This window comes from Coregonus clupeaformis, chromosome 4 (genome assembly GCF_020615455.1).
Source record: "Coregonus clupeaformis isolate EN_2021a chromosome 4, ASM2061545v1, whole genome shotgun sequence".
Taxonomy (NCBI): Eukaryota; Metazoa; Chordata; class Actinopteri; order Salmoniformes; family Salmonidae; genus Coregonus; species Coregonus clupeaformis.
The window spans coordinates 22,237,962-22,257,150 of record NC_059195.1 but is presented as its reverse complement, the minus strand read 5'-3'; the positions used below and the strand labels follow the sequence as shown (position 1 = coordinate 22,257,150).

General features: G+C 43.8%; 1 protein-coding gene across 7 annotated transcripts in view; it reads right to left on the bottom strand.

Moving 5' to 3' along the window:
• dcaf6 (ddb1 and cul4 associated factor 6) overlaps positions 1-19,189 on the bottom strand; it is a 64,860-nt gene that overhangs the window by 24,232 nt on the left and 21,439 nt on the right. For 4 of the 7 annotated variants that reach the window (XM_041868045.2, XM_041868060.2, XM_041868053.2 and 1 more), the window contains exons 3-12: positions 18,960-19,052; positions 15,631-15,816; positions 15,356-15,469; positions 14,968-15,103; positions 13,169-13,380; positions 11,612-11,705; positions 10,923-11,045; positions 10,273-10,608; positions 9,650-9,823; positions 5,270-5,329 (exon numbers count right to left, since the gene is read on the bottom strand). In XM_041868045.2, the coding sequence (XP_041723979.1) occupies positions 5,270-5,329; positions 9,650-9,823; positions 10,273-10,608; positions 10,923-11,045; positions 11,612-11,705; positions 13,169-13,380; positions 14,968-15,103; positions 15,356-15,469; positions 15,631-15,816; positions 18,960-19,052 (1,528 nt within the window). The remainder of the gene's footprint in view (positions 1-5,269; positions 5,330-9,649; positions 9,824-10,272; positions 10,609-10,922; positions 11,046-11,611; positions 11,706-13,168; positions 13,381-14,967; positions 15,104-15,355; positions 15,470-15,630; positions 15,817-18,959; positions 19,053-19,189) is intronic. The other 3 variants (XM_041868074.2, XM_041868083.2, XM_041868090.2) reach the window with 3 other exon arrangements.

Sequence of the window (19,189 nt, the reverse complement as noted above, 5' to 3'; positions counted from 1 at the left end):
AAAGTATTCAGACCCCTTGACTTTTTCCACATTTTGTTACGTTACAGCCTTATTCCAAAACTGATTCAATTATTTTTTTCCTCAATCTACACACAATACCCCATAATGACAAAGCAAAAAGAGGTTTAGAATCTTATGCAAATGTATAAAAAATAAAAAACTGAAAAAGTATTCAGACCTTTCACTCAGTACTTTGTTGAAGCACCTTTGGCAGCGATTACAGCCTCTAGTCTTCTTGGGTATGACGCTACAAGCTTGGCACACCTGTATTTGGGGAGTTTCTCCCATTCTTCTCTGCAGATCCTCTCAAGCTTTGTCAGGTTGGATGGGGATCGTCGCTGCACAGCTATTTTCACGTCTCTCCAGAGATGTTGGATCGAGTTCAAGTCCGGGCTCTGGCTGGGCCACTCAAGGTCATTCAGAGATTTGTTGTCTTGGCTGTGTGCTTAGGATCGTTGTCCTGTTGATAGGTGAACCTTCAACCCAGTCTGAGGTCCTGAGCAGGTTTTCATCAAGGATCTCTCTGTACTTTGCTCCGTTTATCTTTCCCTCGAACCTGACTAGTCTCCCTGTCCCTGCCGCTTAAAAACATCCCCACAGCATGATGCTGCCACCACCATGCTTCACCATAGGAACGGTGCCAGGTTCACCCCAAACGTGACGCTTGGCATTCAGGCCAAAGAGTTCAATCTTGGTTACATCAGACCAGAGAATCTTGTTTCTCATGGTCAGAGTCCTTTAGGTGCCTTTTGGCAAACTCCAAGTGGGCGGTCATGTGCCTTTTACTGAGGAGTAGCTTCAGTCTGGCCACTCTACCATAAAGGCCTGATTGGTGGAGTGCTGCAGAGATGGTTGTCCTTCTGGAAGGTTCTCCCATCTCTACAGAGGAACTCTGGAGCTCCGTCAGAGTGACCATCGGGTTCTTGGTCACCTCCCTGACCAAGGCCCTTCTTCCCCGATTGCTCAGTTTGGCCGGGCGGCCAGCTCTAGGAAGAGTCTTGGTGGTTCCAAACTTCTTTCATTTAAGAATGATGGAGGTCACTGTGTTCTTGGGGACCTTCAATGCTGCAGAAATGTTTTGGTAACCTTCCCCAGATCTGTGCCTCAACACAATCCTATGTTGGAGCTCTACAGACAATTCCTTTGACTTCATGGCTTGGTTTTTGCTCTGACATGCACTGTCAACTGTAGGACCTTATATATCCAGGTGTGTGCCTTTCCAAATCATGTCCAATCAATTGAATTTACCACAGGTCAATTTCAAGTCTCATAGCGAAGGGTCTGAATACTTATGTACAGCTGAAGTCGGAAGTTTACATACACCTTAGCCAAATACATTTAAACTCAGTTTTTCACAATTCCTGACATTTAATCCTAGTAAAAATGCCCTGTCTTAGGTCAGTTAAGATCACCACTTTATTTTAAGAATTTGAAATGTCAGAATAATAGTAGAGAGAATTATTTATTTAAGCTTTTATTTATTTCATCACATTCCCAGTGGGTCAGAAGTTTTCATACACTCTATTAGTATTTGGTAGCATTGCCTTTAAATTGTTTAACTTGGGTCAAATATTTCAGGTAGCCTTCCACAAGCTTCCCACAATAAGTTGGGTGAATTTTGGCCCATTCCTCCTGACAGAGCTGGTGTACCTGAGTCAGGTTCGTAGGCCTCCTTGCTCGCACATGCTTTTTCAGTTCTGCCCACACATTTTCGATAGGAGTAAGGTCAAGACTTTGTGATGGCCACTCCAATATCTTGACTTTGTTGTCCTTAAGCCATTTTGCCACAACTTTGGAAGTATGCTTGGGGTCATTGTCCATTTGGAAGACCCATTTGCGACCAAGCTTTAACTTCCTGACTGATGTCTTGAGATGTTGCTTCAATATATCCACATAATTTTCCTTCCTCATGATGCCACCTATTTTGTGAAGTGCACCAGTCCCTCCTGCAGCAAAGCACCCCCACAGCACGATGCTGCCACCCCTGTGCTTCACGGTTGGGATGGTGTTCTTCGGATTGCAAGCAACCCCCTTTTTCATCCAAACATAACGATGGTCATTCTGGCCAAACAGTTCTATTTTTGTTTCATCAGACCAGAGGACATTTCTCTAAAAAGTACGATCTTTGTCCCCATGTGCAGTTGCAAACCGTAGTCTGGCTTTTTTATGGCGGTTTTGGAGCAGTGGCTTCTTCCTTGCTGAGCAGCCTTTCAGGTTATGTCAATATAGGACTCATTTTACTGTGGATATAGATACTTTTGTACCTGTTTCCTCCAGCATCTTCACAAGGTCCTTTGCTGCTGTTCTGGGATTGATTTGCACTTTTCGCACCAAAGTACATTCATCTCTAGGAGACAGAACGCGTCTCCTTCCTGAGCGGTATGATGGCTGTGTGGTCCCATGGTGTTTATACTTGCGTACTATTGTTTGTACAGATGAATGTGGTACCTTCAGGCATTTGAAAATTGCTCCCAAGGATGAACCAGACTTGTGGAGATCTACAATGTTTTTTCTGAGGTCTTGGCTGATTTCTTTAGATTTTCCCATGATGTCAAGCAAAGAGGCACTGAGTTTGAAGGTAGGCCTTGAAATACATCCACAGGTACACCTCCAATTGACTCAAATGATGTCAATTAGCCTACCAGAAGTTTCTAAAGCCATGACATAATTTTCTGCAATTTTCCAAGCTGTTTAAAGGCACAGTCAACTTAGTAAACTTCTGACCCACTGGAATTGTGATACAGTAAATTATAAGTGAAATAATCTGTCTGTAAACAATTGTTTTAAAAATTACTTTCGTCATGCACAAAGTAGATGTCCTAACCGACTTGCCAAAACTATGGTTTGTTAAAAAAGAAATTTGTGGAGTGGTTGAAAAACGAGTTTTAATGACTCCAACCTAAGTGTACAGTGGGGGAAAAAAGTATTTAGTCAGCCACCAATTGTGCAACTTAAAAAGATGAGAGAGGCCTGTAATTTTCATCATAGGTACACGTCAACTATGACAGATAAATTGAGAATTATTTTCCAGAAAATCACATTGTAGAATTTTTTATGAATTTATTTGCAAATGATGGTGGAAAATAAGTATTTGGTCACCAACAAACAAGCAAGATTTCTGGCTCTCACAGACCTGTAACTTCTTCTTTAAGAGGCTCCTCTGTCCTCCACTCGTTACCTGTATTAATGGCACCTGTTTGAACTTGTTATCAGTATAAAAGACACCTGTCCACAACCTCAAACAGTCACACTCCAAACTCCACTATGGCCAAGACCAAAGAGCTGTCAAAGGACACCAGAAACAAAATTGTAGACCTGCACCAGGCTGGGAAGACTGAATCTGCAATAGGTAAGCAGCTTGGTTTGAAGAAATCAACTGTGGGAGCAATTATTAGGAAATGGAAGACATACAAGACCACTGATAATCTCCCTCGATCTGGGGCTCCACCAAGATCTCACCCCGTGGGGTCAAAATGATCACAAGAACGGTGAGCAAAAATCCCAGAACCACACGGGGGGACCTAGTGAATGACCTGCAGAGAGCTGGGACCAAAGTAACAGAGCCTACCATCAGTAACACACTACGCCGCCGGGGACTCAAATCCTGCAGTGCCAGACGTGTCCCCCTGCTTAAGCCAGTACATGTCCAGGCCCGTCTGAAGTTTGCTAGAGTGCATTTGGATGATCCAGAAGAGGATTGGGAGAATGTCATATGGTCAGATGAAACCAAAATAGAACTTTTTGGTAAAAACTCAACTCGTCGTGTTTGGAGGACAAAGAATGCTGAGTTGCATCCAAAGAACACCATACCTACTGTGAAGCATGGGGGTGGAAACATCATGCTTTGGGGCTGTTTTTCTGCAAAGGGACCAGGACGACTGATCCGTGTAAAGGATAAAATGAATGGGGCCATGTATCGTGAGATTTTGAGTGAAAACCTCCTTCCATCAGCAAGGGCATTGAAGATGAAACGTGGCTGGGTCTTTCAGCATGACAATGATCCCAAACACACCGCCCGGGCAACGAAGGAGTGGCTTCGTAAGAAGCATTTCAAGGTCCTGGAGTGGCCTAGCCAGTCTCCAGATCTCAACCCCATAGAAAATCTTTGGAGGGAGTTGAAAGTCTGTGTTGCCCAGCGACAGCCCCAAAACATCACTGCTCTAGAGGAGATCTGCATGGAGGAATGGGCCAAAATACCAGCAACAGTGTGTGAAAACCTTGTGAAGACTTACAGAAAACGTTTGACCTGTGTCAGTGCCAACAAAGGGTATATAACAAAGTATTGAGAAACTTTTGTTATTGACCAAATACTTATTTTCCACCATAATTTCCAAATAAATTCATTAAAAATCCTACAATGTGATTTTCTGGATTTTTTTTCTCAATTTGTCTGTCATAGTTGACGTGTACCTATGATGAAAATTACAGGCCTCTCTCATCTTTTTAAGTGGGAGAACTTGCACAATTGGTGGCTGACTAAATACTTTTTTCCCCCACTGTATGTAAACTTCCGACTTCAACTGTACATAAGGTTTTTCAGTTTTTTTTTGTATATATATATACACACATTTGCAAAATAAACTAAAAACCTGTTTTCGCTTCGTCATTATGGGGTATTGTGTGTAGATTGATGAGGAAAATGTTTAATTTAATCAATTTTAGAATAAGGCTGTAACGTATAAAATGTGGAAAAAGTCAAGGGGTCAAGGCAAAGGGTATACGAATGTCACTGTCATCCTAGGGCATTTTGTGTTAATGTTCTGTGAAATAAGCCAATACAGGGACGATTCCATTGAGAGGGAATGGTTTGGGCTTGAGATGATTTACACACGGCTGTGACTGAGTGAAAAGCCAGAAGAAGAGGAGCAAGATTATGTTATGAATCCAAAATAAAAACAAGACTTTAGGGCTGGAGAATGACCAAACATTATCTCAAGCTATAGGTTCAACAAGAAAGCCTTGGAGAAGATAGCCAACACCAGTTTCCGCCTTGGGGACTGGGTTGGTCAAAGTGACTAGAATGCATGCCTAGTGAAAATGCTCTCAGGTAAAGATGGTAGAGGGGCAAGGTGCACGCCGTGAGTCTCATGCGAATATGTTTTTTAAAATGCCACACAGACGACAGAGAGAAAGCACAGAGGAAAACAGAGATACAAAAGCAGGAGAGAAAGGAATAAACTACAAGGATACAGGGAAAGAAGGAGAGAGTGAAGGAGGGAGAGAGAGCGAGAAAGTGAGAAGGGAGGGAAAGAGAGGAGAGGAGACGCACCCTGCTGCTCATCCAGAGTCATGGATCCCAGCTGTTTGTTAACCACAGATGAGGGAGAATCTGGAACACAAATAAGACTCACTAAACAACGGGCATAGAGGTCGGAGGTCACACCAGGGGTCATATGGTCACGCGCAGGTCAAAGTTCAAAAGCAGCTTAAAGTGGACCAAGTCCAAGCAGGAAGAAGAGTTAACAAACAGCAGGAAGAAGAGTTAACAAACACGGCTACATGAACAGACAGTGTTGTTTGGTGTAACGCTGGGAAGAGCTAGGAAGGACATATTGATATGGGAATAGAACAACAGCAATTTCCCTACACACAGCTTGTGGGAGATTGAACAGACTGTAGAGTGCCACACGTACAGTGCTGAAAAATATATCACACGCGCGATTCAAAGTTTGATGTCAATGGAAGATTTACACAGTAGTTTAACTTATTCACGCATCTCAAGTTACTCTCACAGGGCTGAGTGAGACCTAAGTCATGGACTGATGGACCTCACAGTAATACTAACATCCACTCACTGCATGCCTGTTAAACTGATACCAATGGGCAACCACACTGACCAAAACCCATGTCATGCCCAAACACCTGTCACCGTATGTGAGCAGTAGTCAGTAATCTCAAAAAGGGCATCATGCAGAAATTCATCATTGGCAAACCTTTTACTCCACCTCAAATTAGATTCATAGACATCCCCCAAAAAGTTGTTACCAGTACATATTGATTGATTCCTACAACAATGTCACATGGTCTGATGCTAGTGCATTCCACTGCAATTCAAGCTATGTACGTCCACATTACAGCGTTGCGTGAGGCAAATCGTAGAGGATTGAGAATGAACCTTGTTATTCATCTTAATATGAAAATACCAATTGGTGTGTACAAAGTAGCTTTATCAGTGTCTACAGTAAAGCCAGATATTTCACAGCACTGACGAGGCCTTGCACCATTACTGAAGGTCAAATGTTCAGGTCCAAATATGGACATATTTAGTTTAACTACATATGGAATGGGAAGCTAAAGAAAACTAAATCATTGTAGCCATTTACATTATATACTGTATGTATTCTCATATTTCAACACTATAAGAATACAACCATAACACAAGCCATGGCCCTTTGAGTGTGTGAAAAATGTTCGGCACTGAGCAAATGTCAGGTCTGCTGAGCACAAACTTGAACGTTGTGAAAATTCTGTGCAACTTCTGGTGCGCGTTTACTGTTATAAAGTTACAGTTATAAAAGTGGCTATATTTGATCATAATGTACAGTTGAAGTCGGAAGTTTACATACACCTAGGTTGGAGTCATTAAAACTAGTTTTTCAACCCCTCCACAAATTTCTTGTTAAACTATAGTTTTGGCAAGTCGGTTATGACATCTACTTTGTGCATGACTCAAGTAATTTTTCCAACAATTGTTTACAGACAGATTATTTCACTTATGATTCACTGTATCACAATTCCAGTGGGTCAGAAGTTCAAACACTAAGTTGACAGTGCCTTTAAACAGCGTGGAAAATTCCAGAAAAAAAATAAAATGATTATGCACTCACTAACTGTAAGTCGCTCTGGATAAGAGCATCTGCTAAATGACTAAAATGTAAAATGTAAATGATAGGCTAATTGACATCATTTGAGTCAATTGGAGGTGTACCTGTGGATGTATTTCAAGGCCTACCTTCAAACTCAGTGCCTCTTTGCTTGACATCATGGGAAAATCTAAAGAAATCAGCCAAGACCTCAGAAAAAACATTGTAGATCTCCACAAGTCTGGTTCATCCTTGGGAGCAATTTTCAAATGCCTGAAGGTACCACATTCATCTGTACAAACAATAGTACGCAAGTATAAACACCATGGGACCACACAGCCATCATACCGCTCAGGAAGGAGACGCGTTCTGTCTCCTAGAGATGAACGTACTTTGGTGCAAATCAATCCCAGAACAGCAGCAAAGGACCTTGTGAAGATGCTGGAGGAAACAGGTACAAAAGTATCTATATCCACAGTAAAACGAGTCCTATATCGACATAACCTGAAAGGCCGCTCAGCAAGGAAGAAGCCACTGCTCCAAAACCACCATAAAAAAGCCAGACCACAGTTTGCAACTACACATGGGGACAAAGATCGTACTTTTTGGAGAACTGTCCTCTGGTCTGATGAAACAAAAATAGAACTGTTTGGCCATAATGACCATCGTTATGTTTGGAGGAAAAAGGGGCATGCTTGCAAGCCGAAGAACACCATCCCAACTGTGAAGCACGGGGGTGGCAGCATCATGCTGTGGGGGTGCTTTGCTGCAGGAAGGACTGGTGCACTTCACAAAATAGATGGCATCATGAGGAAGGAAAATGATGTGGATATATTGAAGCAACAACTCAAGACATCAGTCAGGAAGTTAAAGCTTGGTCGCAAATGGGTCTTCCAAATGGACAATGACCCCAAGCATACTTCCAAAGTTGTGGCAAAATGGCTTAAAGACAACAAAGTCAAGGTATTGGAGTGGCCATCACAAAGTCTTGACCTTACTCCTATCGAAAATTTGTGGGCAGAACTGAAAAAAGCATGTGCGAGCAAAGAGGCCTACAAACCTGACTCAGTTACATCAGCTCTGTCCAGAGGAATGGGCCAAAATTCACCCAACTTATTGTGGGAAGCTTGTGGAAGGCTACCCGAAACATTTGATCCAAGTTAAACAATTTAAAGGCATTGCTACCAAATACTAATTGAGTGTATGTAAACTTCTGACCCCACTGGAAATGTGATGAAATAAATAATAGCTGAAATAAATCATTCTCTCTACTATTATTCTGACATTTCACATTCTTAAAATAAAGTTGTGATCCTAACTGACCTAAGACAGGGAATTTTTGCTAGGATTAAATGTTAGGAATTGTGAAAAACTGAGTTTAAATGTATTTGGCTAAGGTGTATGTAAACTTCCAACTTCAACGGTATGCCTATCAGAGTGGCCTACCATCAAAAACAATGGAGAAAATGCATCCCATAACCTTTTTACACGGAAATAGCTGTTATATCATTCAGCCTACAGTAGCAGCCAATGCGTGGTGTTCAATGTAGGCCTACATTCCGTGAGACTTTTGGAAAAAATGTGCAGAGCTTGACATTAACCTGTTTATCCACTTGTCCTTGAGATAAGGAGGTGACTGAAAATGTGTTGTTTGATGCAAGAAACCACTTTACTATTATTACAGAGAATTAGACAAATTATGCTGCCCTCTGCCTATTGGCTACCTAGCTTATTCAAGCCTGTCTCAAAATACAACACTGCCCCCTTAAGACATAAAAAAAAAAGCTCTTTACCGGACTTGCTTTTCAAAGATTGCTAGAAATGCATGTTTTGTAGGAAGCAACCACTGCCACATTGCTGACTAGAAATTAGCTATATCTGGGCTAATAACTCACTTACTAGCAAAGAATATGAACAAATGTGCACACGTGGCTACATGCAGCTCTAGCTTTGATCTCAAAACAAGTGCATCTACTAGCGACCACTCATGCTGTAAACACAGTCCAGTTCAAAGTGAATGGCACAGATCCATATATGGCAATGGTCTATTTGCATATAGGGATACTGCAGCTCTGATTGGTTATACCGCACCAGTCTGTAGAGTATGGGCTGGGTCATGCCTGTCAACGCAATAGAATCCTACTCCGGTGCGTTCTGCCTACAAGAAAATCTCTTGCATAGTTTGTTTTGTTTTGGTAAGTTGCATTGAAAGTGGCTAATATTGGCAATTCCCACAGTAGAGGGAAACGTTGATAGTGTTAACTAAAGGGAAAAACTAGAAAGTTGTGTGAAGTTCAATCTCGTGCTTCTCTGCGCGAGCTGATATTTCTTCTGCATGGCAGTCCTGGGGGAACATTGGTCGTAGTCCATAGTCTTCAATCTCATAGATAGACAACCACTTCATACTGCTTTTGATGCCAAGGGGGTGCAAAAGCAGTGTTCCACAGCCAGAGGGTGCCAAACGCCACACCATACAGGGGAGTTACAGGCGGGACTACCCAAGCAGCAAGAGGAGGGGGTGGTGGTGGGGTTGTGTATGTTTGGTGGGAAGGGGTTTGGGTGTGTGAGAGGTAATGTTGACAGGTGAGGTGTGAGGGGCATATGAGAATTAGGAAAAGGAATTTGGGTAGAGGGGGTGGTGAGTTAGGGAGAAGAGAGAAAAGGGAGTATGGGTGTGGGAATTGGAGTAGGATGAAGATGACCCCTAGACAGATATAAGGTCAGATTCAGTATCAAAATCACAATAGGGTAAGCTGATCCTTGATCTGTGCGGGCAAGTTCTACCGAAAGTATGGGGATTTAAGTGGAAACTTGTGCAGGAAGGAGTGGTTGGGGGGGCAAGTAACCTGTAGGGGGGGGCATCTCAGTGGCAGCACCAACAGCAGTAGCCCCCCTTGATTGGCTCTCAGTGGCTGCAGTGGAGGAAGGGGTTTGGCTCTGTCCCGGGGGGTCAGCCAACAGGAGCAACCGCTGCAAACGTCTACACACTAGACTTACCGGCAGCCGGTGAGGGCCGTACTCTGACAGAGAGGTAGAGAGACGAGAGGGATAGAGTGAATGGAGGCAGAAGACAAGAGAAGGAGGATAAGGAGGAGAGGGAGAGGTAAACAAAGGGAGACAAAGGAAATAGTATGGTCGAAAAAGGAGAGGGTAAGGCTGCTGCTTGAGTGGCATGGCTCCCACACACCAATAGACGGTACACACACACACACACACACACACACACACACACACACACACACACACACACACACACACACACACACACACACACACACACACACACACACACACACACACACACACACACACACACACACACACACACACACACACACACACGTGTTTTGGTCTGCTTGTGGGTCTACTATGAGTCACCGGTTAGCTCCCCTCAAATCAAATATGATGATGACTCGCCCCTCTTATGGGAGTACTCAGTGTGTGTGTGTTCTCTCCACGCAATTCTTACCGGACAGCACAGCCTCTGTGGTGGGTGTTGGGGTGGGGGTCACAGCCATGTCTGCCTGACTCCTCTGTTCTGAGTCTAGGGAGGAGGTGAGGGAGGAGGAGGAGGGGAGCACCGAGCCCTCCATGGACGAGGAGGTTGATGGGGGAGGTGCTGTAACGGTTGACGATGACTCGGTTGAGGAGGTGGACTTGGGGAGGGGTACATGTACAGGGTTGACGGCGGGGGCCTCTGTTTCCATGGAGCCCTCTGAGGCTCTGGCTTCTTGTGGAGGGGGTATTGCAGGGAGTGTTGGGATGGTGTGGGTTGTAAGAGTCCCCTCTATACGGGGAAGAGTGCCTGGAGGAGACAAATGGAAGATGTTTTTTTGTCATACATTTTCTGAGGGTTTTTTCAGTGTTACTTCAAGGAGAATTTCCATCCTCAGACAATAAAAATGTATTGTTTTCTATTCCATTTCATTATATTGTATTCAATTATTTCCCACTTTAAAAAAAACATTGGTGCAAACTAAGCTCCAGAAATAGTGTCCCAAACGAACAACTAAGGCCTGATCCTAGATCTGTGGCAACGGGCCAACACTAAGTACTGCGTACTTACACCAAAACGGCCATTTAAGCTGGCCGCCAACCACTACCGTCCCAGTGTCTCACCTCTGGGGCGTGTCTGAGGGCGCGTGGTCCCCCGACTGCTCTGGGCCTCGCTGGCCTCCTCGAACCAGCGGGACAACATGTCCGACATCCTCTGCATCAGCGATACGTTCTGGCTCTGTTCTCCTGGGGGGGGGAATCCTCGAATCAGGGTATAGCTTGTAGTATAATGCATAAGTCCCTCATTAGCGAACAGCGGAGTACCAATCCACTGCATCATCCAGACAACTGCTGACTTATTGGGAAAAAAGTTTGCTTCTCCTTCTTCTACATCTACAATACCCTAAGATCTATAAAAGTCTGTGATAGCGAGAGGCAGCTTTATCACAGTCCCAGCTGGGCCCGTAATAAGTTATGAGTCAGAGAGAGCTAAAGCTAACAAGATCCGCATAGACAGAGATAGGCCCTGTTAGCCTCATTAGCAATGAGAGGTAGAGGCTCTGGGTGAGAGATTAGAGCTCAGGCTCTCAGAGGAGACGTGGAGAGTTATCAGGCTGTGTGTGTCAGAGAGAGAGCGAGAGCGAGAGAGAGTGTGTGTGTGTGTAAGTTTGAGAGGGTGTGACATTGTTTTTGTAATGTGTTCAGTCATACCAATTAAGAATAACAGAGAGACCGAGGAGGTAATAGAGAAGAGAGGGAGGGAGAGGGAGAATGTGTGTGTATGTTGTGAGCGTGATTCTGTGTACTCTTACCGTCCCGCTCCCTCTCGCTCTCAGGGCGAGCTCGGGGTCCAGTGTCAGACCAGTCACCTCGTAGACGAAGACGCTTCACTGGGGGTTGCCGCAGCTGTGGACACACACAAAACATTAAGCATAGTTAAAAATAGCCCCACTGACAAGCAAAACATGGCACAGTCCCAGTCACTCCCCCACACAGGAAAACAGGCCTAGAGCCAGGGACCTGGTCACCCAACACTGGTGCCTTAACTCCTCCCCTGGGGACAGATAGAGAGAGGGACAGCCAACTTCAGTGGAGAGAGATGAAGGGAGAGCGAGAACGTGGAAGAGACAGAATTACAACTGTGTGGAGGGATAAATGGATAGAGCGAGAGAGAGGGGGTGAGAGGGTAAAGAGCTGAAGGGAGCTAAGGAGAGAGGAGAGATAAAGAGAGGCGAGATAGTGAGAGGGCTGAAGATGTGAGAAACCAAGCACAAGTAGGGTTGCAGAAGTAAGATTATGGGTGGAGGAGGAAGAGCGCGTTAGAGAGGGGTAAAAAGATTCCTTGGCATGCCCTACAGTCCCCGTCCTGGTCTATTTCGGTGGGGTGAGTGGCGGAACATTGCCTGCGTCGGTAGCTGTATTTGGAAAGGCATGCGGGAGCAGAGCCGGGTCAATCCAGACACACCATGCGACAGCTGAGGAGACTGGCACCGTGATCTAGCACATCCAGAAAAACTGGTTCCCCCCTCAAGCCCTTACTCTTAACTTGGCCCACGTCCTTACAGAGGCTGTTTGTTTGTGTGTGTGTGTGTGCACCGCTGAGTATATGAGCAGAATCATTTCTCGTCTTCCTTCCCCCTGGAATCTAGTGTGTGCTCCTTCTCTTCTCTCCTTTTCATTTTATGCTCCCTCTTACTCCTCCTGTTCCTGTTTCTTCCCCTCTTCCTCGCTCTTTCTGTCCTTCCTGTGGCCTGTCAGGGTCCTTGGTTCCTCTCACTGCAACAGCAGCCACCACACAACACATTAACAGGAGATGCCCTGAGAGCACTTCAGTCGCTGAACACAAAGCCAACTATGTCTGTTTACAATCAACATCCCCTTGGCTTGAGAGTGGAGGAGGAGCTTACATTAGAGGCCTATGTCTTGTCTGGCCATGTGTGTGTTTATGCTCCCCACAAAGTCCCATATGGACAATAAACAACATGGTATCGTGATAAAATCCCACACTGACTCATGTAATTGGTCCTCTGTAGCTCAGCTGGTAGAGCACGGCGCTTGTAACGCCAAGGTAGTGGGTTCGATCCCCGGGACCACCCATACACAAAAATGTATGCACGCATGACTGTAAGTCGCTTTGGATAAAAGCGTCTGCTAAATGGCATATTATTTAATGTTTTTAACACACAGAAGGAGAGTGTATGGAAAAATACTGAAGTACGTATACACAGTTTCACAGAGGGGCAAACACACAGTGTGTGTGTGTGTGTGTGTGTGTGTGTGTATCCTAGCCTGGCTGTGCATAGAGAAGTATACACCTTTCATATTTAACTCAAACTAAAATGGCGGCGTCTCTTCCCTCCTCTCCTCACCTCCTCCCTCCTCTCCTCGGATGGGCCCTTCAGCTCTCGGGCCTGGTCATTATTGGGGTCAAACAGGTAGATGTAGTCTGAAGAGTAGCTGACCAGCACCTCCTGTCCGTCCCCGCTGTAGCAGAGCGACGTCACGCGACACGACTTGTTTGACAGGTGGGCTGGGACAAAGCGCACACACATGCCCGTCGTTCCACGGCCCATGTAGTTACCTGAGGGGGGGATTTGGTGAGATAGTCAGAGGCAAGTAGGGGGGAACGACAGAGTTAAATGAAACGCAATGAAGTCAGTAGTAGCGTAACTCCAAATGTTTATTTTATTTAACCTTTATTTTAACAGGGAAGACATATTGAGACCTAGGTCTCTTTTACAAATGTGCCCTGTATATACACAAGATAAATATACACATTATACCCAAACTATATCTATCTATGCACATTAAAATAGAAAAACACAGTCATGGGAAGCACAAATTAAACATCACAAATCACACATAAACATGTTACATTCCTCCACAAATAAGTCCCCAATCAATAATTTAATTTGCCCGAACGGCACCAGAACATCAAGATGAAATGTATTTAGAATTTTGTCCAGCAATACGGTGCATTAAAACTAAAAGCAGATTTACCTAGCTTGGTGGAGACCCTAGGAACCTCAAGAGTTAACCAATCCTGTGAACGGGTTAGGCAACTCAGGTATCTATACTTCAACTGCAAAGTTAGATAAGACGGAGAGACGGAAGTTTATGAAGTAGGGCCTTGTAAACAATAAGGGAGTAATGTAGAGATCTAAGGGTCTTTAGCGAAGTCCAGCCAATCTTTTGATACAGGATGCAGTGATGAGTATCAAAACTGTCACTTGTAACAAAACGAAGGGCACTATGGTAGATGGCATCCAAAGGTTTAAGAGTCGTAGTAGCTGCACTTTGATAAATAATATCACCACAATCAAGAACAGATAGAAAGGTTGACTGAATAATCTGCTTCCTACTGCTTAGAGAAAGACACAATCTGTTTCTGTAGAAAAAGCCAACATTAAATCTTAGCTTCTTAACCAGTTCATCTATGGTTTTTTAAACGTCAAATCCATGTCAATCCTAATGCCTAAGTACTTATATGCAGGAACACCTTCGATTGGAGAACCATCTAATGAGTGAACATATAGTTAATCTGAAACATTCTTACGAGAGTTTGAAAACAACATGTATTTCACTCGTTCGATGAAGTTGGCTCCAATGGTAAGGTTAGATCCTGTCTGTCTTCCACAATGACAGAGCGTTCAGAGACTCATCCCAAAGGATGCCAAACAGACACAGCACAGCCGTCTAGACTGGAGTGCGCTTAATGGAACAGACATTCATCTTTCTCTAGCCCACAGGGCGATGGCATCACCGAGACAGACACAGAAAGACAAGACAGCCTCTAGTGCGTTACCCTCATCTGTCAACCCAAAGACCTGGCTGCCACAGTGTACTGCTGCACTCTGTAATAGGGGCACTGTGAAAAGCAGTAGCAGGTGCTGGAGGGATGGTGTCTCTATGGTCCAGTAGTATGGGTCATTGCACTGCCCCAACAGCGGAGTGGATAGGAGTATAGATATATCCATAGATACATTGATACACTGATAGAAGAATACATTGTGACAGGGGATTGTTGACTAACTGATCTTCCAGTCCATGAAATGTCTATTGATACAAATTCAGACAGACAGATGTACAACAAAGACAGACAGATATACGCAGAGCGAGAGAGACACATTTGGATATAACTAAATGAGAGGACAGAGTTGGTTGTTACCCGTAGCCCTGGTGCCCAGCATGCGTCTGTCGTAGATGCGTACGGAGCTGTCGGAGCAGCCCACCGCCAGGTAATAGGGCACCAGCGGACAGATGGAGATAGACGTTGCCGCCCGCCGACAGTTTATCAAGATGTCCTGGTGAGAGGAAGAGAATGTAAACAACAGACTAGTTGGCTAAAATCAGGCAAACTGGCAAGATAAAAAGGTGTGACATGATATAATATAAAATAAGATACAATAAGAAGAATATGCTGACATTAAAACACAAGAGGCCAAATAATAGACCAATAAAAACAAAAATGAATAAGAGATAAGTGCTGATTGTTGGTGTTCTTTGTTTTAATTTATGTTCAAAATCAATACAAATGTCTTCCCCTCCTTCCTTACGTCTTTGCAGTCCTCTTTAGTGCAGCTGGTCTTCATGCGCAAGTCGAACCAGCGCACGGTGCCATCCTCCCCACACGACAGGAACGTGTAGGGGTCGTTGGGTACCGTCATAATCTAACAGCAGAACAGGAGGAGAGAGAGCAGCAAGAGGTGAAGGGAAAGAGAGAGAGAGGTGGGAGGACATGTGAAAAAATGTAATGTTTGCATAGCTCCCTCAACCTAATTTCAATTAGCCACACAAAAAAATCAAGTTGAGAAACCCTTGTGTACAGTACCTCGTAGGCTGTGCCGTAGTGGCAGGTGAACTGGCACTGCCTGTTGATGTCAGGGCTCTTCTCTGTGTGGGTGTAGTAGATGATGCCATCTCCAGAGCACGAGATGATCTGCTGGTCACTGGTCTGGGGCATGAACTTAGCACTGAAGATGTTCGCCCGGTGACCCGACCGTATGGTTGCCTTGACCTGAGGAGAGTTTCAGAGAGGAGAGTGTGTAGCAAGTTGCAGTGGTGTGTGTGGTTGGCTCTGTTGTATACACAGGAAATCAATGATGTTTGAAATCAGTGTTACACATTTTTGGGTTAAATTGACTCTACTGGGAGTAATCTTAACCCTCAAGAGAGTTACACACTCCCTGGAGTTAGTGTTGATAACTGGAGTTCATTGGGACGGGGGGTACTTTTAACTCCATTAAGAGTAACCAGAGATGGAGAAATCTATGGAGTTATCCACAGATGTGGGAGAGGCCTCATTGTCATATTTCCCAGCATGCTCTGTTGCAGGTAGATTTTTTTGTCATTGTTTGTTTCAATATCTGTGTTTTCGCATGTACATTGACTTTTTAAAATCTTATAATAAACATAGATAAGAAAAATAATTTGTTCTACATTTATAGCAACCGTTAGTGAGATAGTATAGGTTAGTATAGGTAGTCTTCATGTACACTACATGACCAAAAGTATGTGGACAACTGCTCGTGGAACATCTCATTCCAAAATCATGGGCATTAATATGGAGTTGGTCCCCCTTTGGCTGCTATAACAGCCTCCACTCTTCGGGGAAGGCTTTCCACTAGATGTTGGAACATTGCTGCGGGGACACCCAAAGGTGTTCGATGGGGTTGAGGTCAGGGCTCTGTGCAGGCCAGTCAAGTTCTTCCACACCGATCGACAAACTATTTCTGTACGGACCTCGCTTTGTGCACGGGGGCATTGTAATGCTGAAACAGAAAAGGGACTTCCCCATCTGTTGCCACAAAGTTGGAAGCACAGAATCGTCTAGAATGTAATTGTATGCTGTAGCGTTAAGATTTCCCTTCACTGGAACTAAGGGGCCTAGCATGAACCATGAAAAACAACCCCAAACCATTATTCCTCCTCCACCAAACTTTACAGTTGGCACTATGCATTGGGGCAGGTCTCGTTCACCTGGCATCCGCCAAACCCAGATTCATCCGTCGGACTGCCAGATAGTGAAGCATGATTCATCACTCCAAAGAACGCATTTCCACCGCTCCAGAGTACAATGGCGGCGAGCTTTACACCACTCCAGCTGACGCTTGGCATTGTGATCTTTGGTTTGTGTGCGGCTGCTCGGCCATGGAAACACATTTCATGAAGCTCCCGAAGAACAGTTATTGTGCTGATGTTGCTTCCAGAGGCAGTTTGATACATGGTAGTGAGTGTTGCAACTGCTTCAGCACTTGGGAGTCCCTTTCTGTGACCTTGTGTGGCCTACCATGTCGCGGCTGAGCCGTTGTTGCTCCTAGACATTTCCACTTCACAATAACAGCACTTACAGTTGACCAGGGCAGCTCTAGCAGGTCAGAAATTTGACGAACTGACTTGTTGGAAAGGTGGCATCCTATGACAGTGCCACGTTGAAAGTCACTGAGCTGTTCAGTAAGGCCATTCTACTGCCAATGTTTGTCTATGGACATCGCATGACTGTGTGCTCGATTTTATACACCTGTCAGCAACGGGTGTAGCTGAAGTAGCCGAATCCACTAATTTGAAGGGGTGTCCACATACTTTTGTACATATAGTGTATTGTATTTTCTTCCCTACTCTGACAGGCATTCTGAATGCAAGTTGTGAATGATGTAAAAGTGCTGGATATCTTCCTGCAAGTTGACTTCCAACAGAAATGTGATATCACATTGCAAACCAACATAATTTGACACATTAAGAAATATTCAAATAAGGCTTTACACTCTTATAACTCAAAAGGAAATAAACTGAAAGAGAAATGTACTCTGCTGTAGTTGATTGTTAATTCAAAACAACACAGAAAAGTGTAAAATGGCAAGGGAGTTGATTAAAAACAACAGTGAAAATAGTAAAATGGCAGTTGGAGTTAATTTTAAGCAACTGAGAGTTGGATATTTACTGCATTTAGAGTCGTTTTAACTCCAAAAATATCAACACCATGACCAGAGTAGTTAACACAAAATGGGGGTGGGACCATATAAACCCCAAAATAGTGTTACATTTGCCTCCATAGGAGTTGAATTAACTGCAATTTTACTGTGTAGGAGCGTCTCAATAGTCTAAAGTGGCTCCCTCTCCTGGTATCCTCTTCATTTGCATTGAAGACCACTGGGATGCTCCCTATGTCTTCTGACTCAAAGGAAAATATTGATTCTCTCTCTCCCATGCTTCGTCAACTGAAGTCAACTCAATCACGCAAAAAACATTCTGGTCAGTTGAATTGTGCTTGACTAAGATAATTATAAAATGTAAAGCGTTAATATGTAACTTTTTGGGCGACATGACCAAATTCACATAGAAATGTGAGTTATAGGTCTGTCATTCGCATTGAAAGCAAGTCTAAGAGGCGGTAGATCTGTTCTATGTATGCTATTTCTATGCTTCTGGTTCTTAAGTTTTTGCATCTTTTACTTTCTGTTTTGTACACCAGATTCAAACAGCTGAAAATACAATATTTTTGGTTATTAAAAGGTATTTCACAGCGGTGTAGATGGTACAATGATTCTCTAGTCTACATTATACTTGCTTGTTTTGTCACGTAAACTGACATTAGGCAAATTATTAGAATTTAGCAACCAGGAAATGGTAGAGCGATTTCTGCATATTGCACCTTTAAGTGATTGGATAATAATTGTATAATAGAAGAGGGCTGACAAAGGTATACTTAATGCACGGCCGGGCACTGAAAAAAATAGAACCTGCACTTAATTGACCAAGGTCACTCTTGTTTCATATCAACACAAGAGACAGACATCGCTGATTATGATTTTTCAGAATCCCTCGACAGCCAATTTCTTTGGCTGTTGATTAGGGTGATGGGAGGTTTATAGAAATCTAACCACTGTCTGCTTTTTTCTCTGTCCGTCTTTATCGACAAGAAAGATCTTTCAGCAGGCATATAATGAGCACCTATAAAGCACTATCTCTATAAATCCAATCCATTATCATTTAACCCCAGGTAGATCCTGTTGTTATAACACAGTTAGCTACATGATGTTGGTGATGTAAGGTCATAAGGTTCATCTGTATACAACAGAACTGGGTTCAAATACTATTTCAAAATACACTTCTTTGAACCCAGGTCTGGTATACAGTACATTAGACTCTAGCTCTCCTTACCTTTCTGTTGTATGGGTTTGTGATGACAAGGTTGGTATCGTCTGACCCTGACAGGATGTACTCCCCTGTATCGTTCCAGGATATGGTATTGACCTGATTGGGACAAAATACAGTGTGTGAGTTCACTCCATGCACATATAACAATATTGAAACAACTTTATGAAAGAACGTCTACAACTGTGGATGTTCGTAAACCAATCTAAGGTGTAACATCTGAATGTGTCACTGTC